Source organism: Nilaparvata lugens, chromosome 10 (assembly GCF_014356525.2).
Source record: "Nilaparvata lugens isolate BPH chromosome 10, ASM1435652v1, whole genome shotgun sequence".
Taxonomy (NCBI): domain Eukaryota; kingdom Metazoa; phylum Arthropoda; class Insecta; order Hemiptera; family Delphacidae; genus Nilaparvata; species Nilaparvata lugens.
The window spans coordinates 34,511,647-34,523,721 of record NC_052513.1 but is presented as its reverse complement, the minus strand read 5'-3'; the positions used below and the strand labels follow the sequence as shown (position 1 = coordinate 34,523,721).

Below are 12,075 nucleotides of genomic sequence, written 5' to 3'. Positions count from 1 at the left end.
TGAAATCATGACATGGATTGATGCAAATTGAAATTGGTTTTTGAATATCTGTAATATGAATTATTATGTAATGATTCAGCTGATGCTGAATTCTGAATAACGGATGGGATGGTGGAGTGGAAGGGCATCAGTTATCATCTTAGTTGTTCTTGTTGGTTATGTCGTTGTAATCTTCCAAATTTAGTTTAAAATGAAATTGTCATAGTTTAAAATTATTTTAAATCCCTTCCAGTTATCTCCAACATGTAAAACATCCCACATCCAGTTGTAAACTGGCTAATTGTCGTCTTGAGTGTTATTTTGTGTGGATTTTTTTTGTCTTACCTTAGTTGTGAGATTTGCATATCACCTTTGACCTATTATTATAAGGCCAATTCGAAGGTAATCTATGATTCAATGAAAGTTTTGTGATCTACTGGACGCGCTTGTCATTCATTTGTCAAAATGGACTATACGGATTTAAATAGTTGTATTGAAAACTATAATGACTTGTCAAAAGAGTTCAAGGAATTGGAGGTAAACAGTAATTCAACTTACTTGTTCTAAAGATATTTTATTTTAATCTGTCTTATCAGTAATGCATAAGCTTCTCAGCATTTCCTTGTTAAACTTAGTAATTTATCTACTTTACTATAGGCTACATTTAATTCACAATCAATTTTAATAGATTCTGCAACCAACCAGTTAGCTAATTCCAAAAATGCATTATACTTGTTTATCTTATTTTTGTTTTGTTTGATAAAGTTTTGCTTTATTTTGCAACCAAACTGTTAACTAATTCTAAAAATATATTTTAATTATTGTTTTTCTTCTTTCTGGTTTGATAAACATGTTTTTCTTTATTAGAACTGGATAATAATTTATATAAACACTACCTAATAGATTGTACAGCTATGATTTTCTATAGAATATTTGAAGCTCAAATTTCTAGTAGGCCTATTTAGTAAAATGATTCTGACAATACGTTGTATTGCATTCATACAAAGCTGTAGTTTGGTTAAAATAACATTGTTATAATTGCTTTACACTTTACCTCATTTTGTTTAAAAAAGAAAGATTGAGCTATTTTTTATTTTTCAGAATGCAAACAAGGAATACCTTACTAAATTAGAAGAACTAGGGGAGCTACAATCAAAATGCGTGAAAGAAATCAGTCATCAAAGGTATCGGTTGGACATCATTTCCAAATCATTGAGAAAGTAAGTTATATCCTGTCATTTCCATTTAATTTGTAAACATTTCCTTTATAAGTTTATCATTTCAAAGAGTATACAATGTCATTATTAATAGCCAGGCCTCTCTTCTGGATTGAACGTGTCAAGTTGGTTATAAATTACAAAAAAATTGTTGGCAGCGTAACTGCTCGGTACAGTTTTCATTAAAAATGTCTTCCAAGTTAAGGAAGGTGTTTTTTTATGAGCCACCTCGACAATGAGTTGTTGAAAGCATGAACTGGGCTTGCCCAACTTGGACCCGTACGCAGATACTTGGTTTGAAAGGAGAAATGTTAGCTGTTCGTTTAAACCCCGTATGAAACATATTATGATAAATGCAACCATATCTAGGAACAAGTAATCGTGGTTTACGAAACGATATTGTTAGCATATGGCCCTGAGTTCGGCAGTCAGTTAAACGTTCGCACAACCAGCACTAGGAAACAGTCCTTCATTCTTGATAGGTGACAAGATTATCTAAACTTCACCCTTGTGAATGAAATTGATATGCTACTTCTAATTTCTAATTATTATTATTATTTTTTTTTTATTTTTTTTTGAAGGGACGGATTCAAGGATACAAAGGTTCAAAGAACCCCACACGTCAACCGAAGCTTATTGTGTTCCGAAGTAGTATGTTAGTTAGGCAAACCAATACCTGTGTCCTTTACAAGAACCAGGAGTTTTTCCCTATGCTAACATCCCATTCATCACCTGGTTGCTTGTCGCAATCCAGTGTGATATGCTTGGCAGCCTCTTCAGAGTGATTGGTCCTCGTGACCTACGTGAGTTCCACTCCTGGTTTGTTTGTAGGTCCTTCCGCTGAAGGAGGGGTCGCCAAATTACCTCTAGGTCATCTGGTCACCCTCGACTCAATCTCTTGACCTACATTTTTGTGTTTGGTGTTTCATCCATCTCTGGTTTCTTGGGTTTTTCTTTTTGCCCCTCCGAAACTGCCCTGATGGGGCGGATCCCGTGGGTTTGAAGGCAAGGCAACTTCTGGAGTTGCCTTGGGGTTTGGTTTGTTGATGTGGTTCCCACGAACAGCTAGGGTTGTAGAGTAAACCCAGACAGAGCCCCGCATGACCAGGCAAGGTTAAATACTACAGGAGGGCGCCTGGTATCCTGCAGGCACCGTTAGAGACACCATATATACAAAGTACCACCCATCAGCAAGGTCCACATAACACCTTGGGTTGGCCTGTAGTGAGGTCCACGTTATAATGGCAGTGAAGAAAGATAGGAGAAAAACGTTGCCAAGTCTCTCCATTTTGCCACTGAGTGTACACAGCTGTTACTCAATTCATCCCATTAATTTTATCTAATAATAATTATCATTTCCTTGATAAAATAATCAATTTAATGTCAAATTTATCAATAAAATATATTTTCCATAATTTGATTCAAAAATTTGCTTCCATAACTGAAATAAGATTTTTATTTTTATACAAACCTGAAATGGTGGCTAATTTAAAAAGCTGCCATACATCAATCTGAATTTCAAAACACAGAAATTAAGTTTTTTGGTAGGTATTCTATTCCATTTTTTTTATAGAAAAATAGAAATTCTATTTCAAAAAGTAATTTCTATGGAAATAATTCTGAAATAATAACATCTTCAACGAGACAACATCACCAACACAGGACTTTTAATTTTATTAGAAAACAAAAAGTTCACCAACACAGCAAAGGTCACCAACAAGACAACATCACCAACACAGCAAAGTTCACCAACAAGACAACATCACCAACATATTATAAATAATTACAAATAATTCTTTGAATATTATTTATACTGGTGCGAGTAGGTCTAGCCTATATGTGTAGGCTTACTGAAGTAAGTCTAGGATGGTTAGTTATCAACTTTTAAAATGTCATTTCAGTTATTTCAATTTGTGTTTCTCATACGCTCTCTCTCTCTCTTGGGTTAACAGCCGTAGGGCTGGTTGGCAGCAGCTCTCCATGCTTTTCTGTCGTCCGCTTTCCGCTTCAGCTCGTAGTATGATCCACATCTCATATCCGTAGCAATTGTTTCATATACTCCAGCCTAGGTCTTCCTCTCATATTCCTTCCCTCAACCATTCCCTCCATTATCCTTGTCAGTAGAGTGTCACGTCTGATGATGTGGCCAATCAGCTGTGCTCTTCTTTGTTTGATCCACTTCAAGAAGTTCCGGTTCTCTCCCACTCTTTCAAAACTTGCTCATTTGTAATCATATCTCTCCAACTGATCTTCATCATTCTTCTGTAGCACCATGCCTCGAATGCAGCCAATCTTCTTTCCTCTCTCACCCCCATTGTCCACGCCTCACTTCCATATGTTGCAGTACTCCATACATACGTTTTCAACATGTTTTTTCTTACGTCGAGACTTATGTTTTTTGAGGTGAATAGATTTTTCTTCTTATTGAAGGCAATCTTAGCCTGGGCAATTCTGCTGGCAATGTCCTTGCAGCTTCTTCCATCACTTGTGATTTTGCTACCCAGGTAATTGAACTCCTTCACTTCATTTACTACCTCATTCCTTAGCTTTACTGCTGAGCTGTTCTCCTGTCCTGCAACATATTAGCACTTTGGTCTTTCGGATGTTTATTTTCAATCTAAACTCTTCCTCCATTATTCTGTCCATTTCATTCAGTGTTTTCTGTAGTTCCTCTTCACTTTCTGCCATTACTGCTATATCATCCGCAAAACGAAGCATATCTACCGTTTCCCCATGAATTTTCACTCCTGTACAAACTTTTTCTCTCACTCTGTCGATTGCCTTTTGAATATACACATTGAACAAGTATGGGGATAGCGCGCATCCTTGTCGTACCCCTTTTTGAATGTGTGCAGATTCCTCTTCATTTCCACTCCTAATAACTCCAATTTCTTGTTTATAGATGTTGTAGATCAGTCTTCGGTCTCTGTAGTCTATCCCAATTTGGCGAAGAATGTTGAATAGGATGTTCCAACTTACATTGTCAAATGCTTTTCAATGTCAATAAAGGCTATGCATGTGCGTTTCCCTATCTTCATCTGCTTCTCTATCACCTGTCTCAGCGCCAGAATTGCTTCTCTTGTCCCTACACCCTTTCTAAAGCCAAACTGATCTTCAGACAATTGTTCATCAATTCGTTTTTCTATTCTCCTGAGGATAATTCTGGTAACTATTAATAATTCTGGTCTCATACGCTAATGTCTAAAAATTATTTCATTGTTTCAAAATACATTTTAAATCAATTATACGACTTTTATACTAAAGTATTTTGATAGAATAAAGAAAAAAATGGCCACTGCGAATTGTTTGTTTACTTTTGTACAGTCACTGTCAAAAGTGAAAATAAGATATTCTGGCAAACGGTCAACATTGCAAAGCTAGAGAGAGATAGCGCTATCTGTTTTGTTGTATGATAGAAGAGGACAGCAACAGTATGTCAATCGTACACTGCCATTATAATGTGGGCCTCACTATAAGAAGAAGTAAGAATATGGCCAAGGAAGGATAGAAAAAGAAATAAAGAATGGCACAAAGCTAAGTCAATGGAAAAGTGCCAGTCTAGAAACGAAAAGATCCAAAGCATATTAATAAGGAGGAGAAGGGCTTTGGAAAGGGGGTCCCTTTTAGTCGCCTCCTACAAGCAGGGATACTGTGGGTGAATTCTGGTTTTCAACACATTCTTGAGTACGATGTTCGACTCAAAGCTCCCCCAACCCACAGGGGGCAAGTTCTAATTAAATCTAATCCTTCTATATTTTATGTAGCATAAAAGATATCATTTCACAAGATATCTTTTGCATATATCTTATAGAAGATATCTTACAGATAGAATTTTACAGATATCGTGACAAGATATCATTTTACATAATTTGAACAAGTTATCATTTGTTTTCATTATAATGTAGTGTTAGTATGCAATGGGCCTTGCAAGACCTGGCAATACATTGTCATTTGTGATAAATAATCAATAAAGTCAGTGAAAATTATAGGACGGCAACGGCATAGTGTTTTATAATGTTTTATATTTTCATTGGGTTAATCTGTTGTTTTTGTCGTCTCCTGTAGTTGTCTATAAAGTAGCTCTACCCATTTATCTCAAGCCTCTTTGTTTTCCTGATCTTCCTTGGCAATAAACCGTTTCACATTGTACATCACTCTCATGATAACTTCATTAAGCCTAACAAAAATATGTTTTTGTTTACAGATTCAGGTTGAAAAACGAGGAAAAAGCTGACGCCAAAAAACTTAGGGATGACATCGAGAAAAGGCACCACCATCTTTGTGAGATGGAACATTGTCTACCAAAACCGAACGGCACATATTTGAAAATAATACTAGGCAATGTGAACGTTTCAATATTAAACAAAAATGACAAGTGAGTACCGTACCTATTTACAGTTTTATTTATTTTCTTCTATATTTAACTGTAGCCTACAATGTTCACTTTTTAAAGTAAGCATTTATTATTTTAGATTATATTTATGGTTTGTGTCAATTTAGTATTGTTGTTGATGCTCAGATAAGTTTGTTATTAATTAGGGGAGGAATAATCCATAAAATATCAGACGGAAGGGAATGCAACCCAATACCGTGCAGTAATAGCAGATATTGTGATAATCACTTCAAACTGTTAGCAGCAATGTTTACAGTATAAGGAATGCTGAATTTCAGAATAGATGTTGCACCGCTCCAGACCTCTTGAACGCTGGATTATTATTAATAATAATAATAGGCATTAGGCCTAGATTGGTTGTATAATTTTTTGTTCAAACTCATTGGCCCATATGAATAAAACCAGAGCAAATGCTCATGAGCAAGAGCATGGAGCATAAGGTTTTGCTCATGAGCAAAAGGTAGAAGCAAAAGCATTTGCTCATTTTTATATGAATAAGCTTTACCTTATACTCTTACCTTATGCTCCTGAACTGTGGAGCAAATGCTCACGTATTTTAAAGATTTTTCATCAGCTGATTCGCTTTTGTAGCCTTACTTTGTTTTTATAGCTCACGGAAGCGCTAAATATGCAAGTAGGGGGCACCGCTTGTGTTTGCGTCGTCTGCTCTGTTTTCTATTTATGAATAGAGTTTTAGGTTAGTTAAGTTTAGAATTTTGAAATAATAGCGTGAAAAAATTTAATCTCTATAATAATCTTCAGCATATTCTTATAATATCAATAGCCTTCTTATAATCTTCTACACTCTCATCTTCTTAAATGCCTATTTCCTATTTTGTGATGGCTATCTTTATATCAGGTATCTTTTATATTTATTCTTTTGTAGGAATAATGGTGATATAATATATCATAGTTGAATCTAGAAAGAGTTTTATAGTTCTCAACTATTGGTTGAGATCGTATCTGGTATAGTTTCCTCTTCCTCATACGAATTAGTTGAGCAATTTTACTAAGAGCTAGGCTCTAGACTAGACTCACCTTTTTTGAAGCATTTGCTTCAAAAGTTGAGCAAATGCTCTAGTTTATTCATACAGTTTTGAGTATAAGCTTTTACTCTTGAGCAAATGCTCAAACTATTTTTTTGATGAGCATGAGCAAAAGGTTTTGCTCACGTTTATTCATAGAAAATGAAGCAAATGCTGCATATTTTAGAAGTATAAGCAAATGCTCAACTTTATTCATATGGCCTTTGTCTCTTCAGTTTTAGGGATACATCCTCAATAAAATTTTCATTTTCAATTTCTACTTTTCTTGCCTTATTACCATAGGTAAGGAAAGTATTGCTTTCCGAAAAAAATTAAGGTACCCCAATTTCTACATTTCTATACGTTTCAAGGTCCCCTGAGTCCAAAAAAGTGGTTTTTGGGTATTGGTCTGTATGTGTGTGTGTATGAGTGTATGTGTGTCAGTGTACACGATATCTTATCTCTTAATTAACGGAATGGCTTAAAATTTGGAACTTAAGGTCCTTACAATATAAGGATCCGACACGAACAATTTCTATCAAATGCAATTCAAGATGGCGGCTAAAATGGCAATAATGTTGTCAAAAACAGGGTTTTTCGCGATTTTCTCGAAAACGGCTCCAACGATTTTGATCAAATTTATACCTAAAGTAGTCATTGATGAGCTCTATCAACTGCTACAAATCCTATATATGTAAAAATTTCAGGAGCTCCGCCTCATCTATCCAAAGTTTGATTTTAGATTCCCAATTATCTTGCTTCAGATATAATTTAAACGAAAAATTTCGAGTGGAAAAGATTGAGCATGAAAATCTCTACAATTAATGTTCAGTAATATTTTCACCTAAAATTGAAAATAAGCTCGAAATTCGAGAAAATAAGATTATTCAATTGCAAACTGTTGGCAACTATTGATTCTATTGAATCATTCACTATGAAGAGATAGCAGACTTTGTGTGTCTGCAGCGTTATTGTCCTGTCACCAGCTGGCTCAGATCTTAGAAAAGTAGACTTGAGATGCGCGTGAACACTAGCTTCAGGTTTATTTTAATAACGGCAAGGAAAGTTGTGTGAGTGCGCCACAGTAGATTTTTTTTGTTTACTGAAGATGATGTTCATAAGCCCTAGACTTGTGTGAAATGTGAAAAACAGTCAATGAATGGAGTTCTAGAAGATCTTAGAACCACCAAATAGTAAATCTTAGGATAGGCGCACACCAGTTAGTCAAGACAAGACAAGACATGATCAGACACGTTTAGTCACAATACTTCACATAGCTGCTTAAGACGCAACTCACACTGATTAGTCATTACAATTAGATATGTCTTCATAAGCAACTATGTGAAGTATTGTGACTAAACGTGACTGATCATGTCTTGTCTTGACTAACTGGTGTGTGCCTAGCCTTAAACAGTAACAGTAGCTTTACAGTAACAGTAAACAGTAGGCCTTGAGCAGTCACCATTCCAAAGAGAGTACCGTGCACACGTTACTGATTTTTTGGAACACTATGTATGATAGATGAGTCAACCACTTGCCTGATTGAAATCTGTAGATTAGTCTTGATAGTTAGTGTTAAATTTTATCGTTTTCTAATGGGTTTTTGTGATTGTAAGATTGTATTAATACATAAATAATTGGACTGTGCCTGTTATTCCTTTCATCATTACTTTCATGTAGGCTATAATTTAATCTACAGATGGAAATTACTGAGATATTGCAATTATTCAAATGTTAATGAATTAATAATTATTATTAAACGAAAATCCAAATTAAATGCTGTAATTCATCCCGAAGACTTCTGCTACTGCAAATATTGACAACAGGGTAAACAGCTAGATGGAAATTCGATGAGCACTACAATTCAAAAATTATTTGTCTGTCTGGTAATCGAACCCAGTACCTCCTAATTGCCGGTCAGGAATGCTTACCCTTACACCAAACTGACAATCTCTGGATAGCATCGCTCATTTTATACGAAGCCATAGCGGCCAGCCAGTCTACATATGGAAATTACTGAGATATTCCTGACCGGCAATTAGGAGGTACTGGGTTCGATTCCCAGACTGACAAATCATTTTTGAATAGTAGTGCTCATCGAATTTCCATCCAGCTGTTTACCCTGTTGTCAATATTTGCAGTAGCAGAAGTCTTTGGGGTGAATTACAGCATTTAATTTGGATTTTCGTTTAATAATAATTATAATTTTATCAATAATGTATCATCTTTCATGTAATGAATAATTGAAAATATGACACTTTCCTCATTATTTCAGATTCAAGTACAAAGATGAGTATGAGAAATTCAAAGTCTACCTATCTGTTATTGGATTCGCACTTTCTGTCATCAACTTGAGCACAAATTTCAGGTGGGTATTTTGGACTTTTCATGTTGAATATCAAAATCTCTTCCCAAAATTTATTTTATTTCTGTGTAAATGAAAGTGTAACAGTCGAAATTTCTGATAACATCATTGAACTTCATTCGCTATGAACAAAAACACTTTCTTTCCAATCACATTTGAGAATCCCTTTGAAAGAAAGTGTGTTATCAAATTTGTTGAATATAAAATTGAACTGTTCTACTTTTTGTCAAATTTGATTTTTACTTAACTGAAAATTTAAATTGAAATTAACTTGTTGTGGAGGAGGATATATTGTGGTATATGTTCTACAGCTACAGATATTCATAATAATTATCAATTATTCAGATAAGAATAGAATAAAGTAATGAATTGAAATTAAGTCCTCTACGAGTTACAAATAGGCAGGTTAGATTCATCGCCTGATTCAAATTTAAATAAATTTATTTGTCATAAAAGTTATTACATACAAATTAATAGAATAAATATTATTTATTACATATGACACACCGGCGAAGAACAATTTCAAAGAAATTTAAATTCATCTGCCAAAAATTCATACATTAAGGCCGTTCAGTACACTTTTTTATTCAAATTTGATAATATTTTTTAATATAATTGTTAAGATCATTATAAGAGTGAGAAAAAGTGGCAACTGAAATTTTTAAGTGGTCTAATAAGCGAGCTATGGATAGTTGTTTGAAGTGCTAATTTTCCAGATTCCGTTTTCTTTCCAGATCATAAACGGCTTCGACTATATTAACAGAACTTCTCTTAAAAATTCAAAAAATGTATCTTTCAAAACTAAAACATTTTATTCCCCATATCGTTCATAAATAAAAAATTGAATTTTTTTGTAAATTTGATGACTTGTTTGTTTTGGCATAGGCTGAATCGCGAAAAAAACTCATATTAGAACAAAGCCAATGATGTACTTAATTTAAAAAAAAACTCCAATGGAAAATTCGAAACCGTTTATGATCTGGAAAGAAAACTGAGTTAGCACTTTCAACAACCCGTAACTCGCTTATTAGACCACTTGAAAATAATTTCAGTTGCCACTTTTCTCACTCTGAAGGTGCGTACAAAAATACGCGCCGCGAACATGAGCAATTCACTTTTAATCAGCTGATTATATCTGTATTTTTACAGAAACGGTAAGATACAGATATAAAAAGCTTGGCATCAGCTGAATTGCTCATGTTCGCGGAGCGTAAATCGGTACGCACCTTTATAATGAACTTAAAAATTATATTGAAAAGGATTATCCAATTTAAAAAAATTACCGAACAGCCTTGAAGGTTTCAATGTTGTATAAAAATAATTATTAATCTACATTGATACGTACTGTTCATTTCTGAGAGACGACTACTTGCATAACCCAATCCTCTTTTCATTCTAACTTTACCTTCTAACTATTATCTTCTATCCTGTTCCTTGTTACCCAAATTTCCTCTACCTCTCCTTTTCCTCTGTCTTCCCTCTTCCTTCAGGTGCGTCTTCTCAGACTCTTGGATCGCCGAATACAAAATAATTGGCGATTGGATGAAATCAAGACCATGCGTGGCTTCGCATGCTAGACTCACGTGAGTCTTACAAGATTTGTAAAGAACTTTTTGTGTAGTTGAGAAGTTGATATTGTGGTAATTATTCATATTGAATGAAAAAGACTAAGAAATTGTCAAAAAACACTGATTTAGTATTGATAATTATCAATTAACCGGTCTTTCTAATTATCAATAAATCAGTGGTTTTTTGACAATTTCTTAGTCTTTTTCATTCAATTTGTAAAGAAAGTAGATTGAAATTAAATAGGCTAGAATAATATTACTAGTTTTTTTTAAGCAGATAATGTAAAGCTGTTATTCATTAAAAAATCGATCGATGGATGTTATCCATTGACAACTCAATCGATTTTGAGAGATAGTGAGGATCAGTCCAGAATATAGTAATTTATTATTATTATTATTTTATTGATTCAATTATACAAAATTATTATGTAAAATAATTTGGGGAGGATCAACAGGCACAGCCCAAAACTGTTCCTCCCCTGAATTTTGATTCATTAAAATAGTCCAAAAAATAGGTTATGTTTTCTTCACTTTATAAAATTTTGTCTAATTATCTCACCAAACACTTGAAACAATTTTGAATTAATTAATTTAGGACAGTTTGTTTCCAAAATAATTTTAATGTAAAAATAACACAATTTTAATTGTTCACTGATTATAAAGGTGATCAAGATTAATTATCTCAAGGTGAATGAATGAATATTCATATTCATCATCATTGTAAGTCGCCGTAATTACTCCTCGATAGTAATTATTTCAAATGGGTATTTTGTGCTAGTATATTTAGGTGTCAATTAGAATATTATCTCCCTGTTGCACATACGTCTTTTAAAGTTAACCGAGATCAACCACTGATTAATGGCATTATAGCAGTATCATCGATTCGCTCATTGTTTCTTGTTGTATTCAATTTTTTAGATGGCATCACTTATTAAGTTGAGTTTAATAGACGTATGAAAAATCGGGTTCAAAAATGTATATCTAAATTTGAAAATCTACTTTGTGAAAATACTTGAGGACTGAAAATTTTGTGAATTGAAGAACTACGAGACTTGACCTATTTCGGACTATGTGTTATCTAAATTTAGGAGTGGAATAGCACAAGGTTATTATTTTTCCTCTTCCTATCATTTTGATAATGTACTTATTGTATAAATGAATGAATATATTGATACTTCGTTCAACTAACTCTATACGCTCTACTCACCTTAACCCATAAAATACTTCGTTTTTATCTCTACATACTTCAACTCATTTAATTGTTGATGTTTAAATAACTTTGTAAACTCTATTTCTTTCCCTATTTTCAATCAATACTCTTATTCTGGTGCTGATCTTATAATATTTTGATTATGTATGATTAAAAAAATATTTATAACTTATAGTCTGTCCAAACTGCCATGAGCCCTGAAAGATTAAGCCGACCCTCGCTCACAAAAGCAGACTGCGCTTGTGTGTGTGAGTAGTAGGATGGTCGGCCTAAATCTTCAGAGCTCATGCCTGTTTGGACAGATTATAATATTTAATT

The 12,075-nt window shown here is 33.9% G+C and overlaps 1 protein-coding gene across 2 annotated transcripts in view; it reads left to right on the top strand.

The window, feature by feature from the left end:
- Positions 1 to 101: 101 nt before the first annotated feature.
- The window catches only part of LOC111048791 (transmembrane protein 120 homolog), a 28,036-nt gene continuing 16,062 nt past the window's right edge, over positions 102 to 12,075 (top strand). For both annotated transcript variants that reach the window (XM_039436716.1, XM_039436715.1), the window contains exons 1-4: positions 102 to 516; positions 1,081 to 1,199; positions 5,401 to 5,571; positions 8,890 to 8,982. In XM_039436716.1, coding sequence (XP_039292650.1) covers positions 445 to 516; positions 1,081 to 1,199; positions 5,401 to 5,571; positions 8,890 to 8,982 — 455 coding nt within the window. In that variant the 5' untranslated portion in view covers positions 102 to 444. The remainder of the gene's footprint in view (positions 517 to 1,080; positions 1,200 to 5,400; positions 5,572 to 8,889; positions 8,983 to 12,075) is intronic.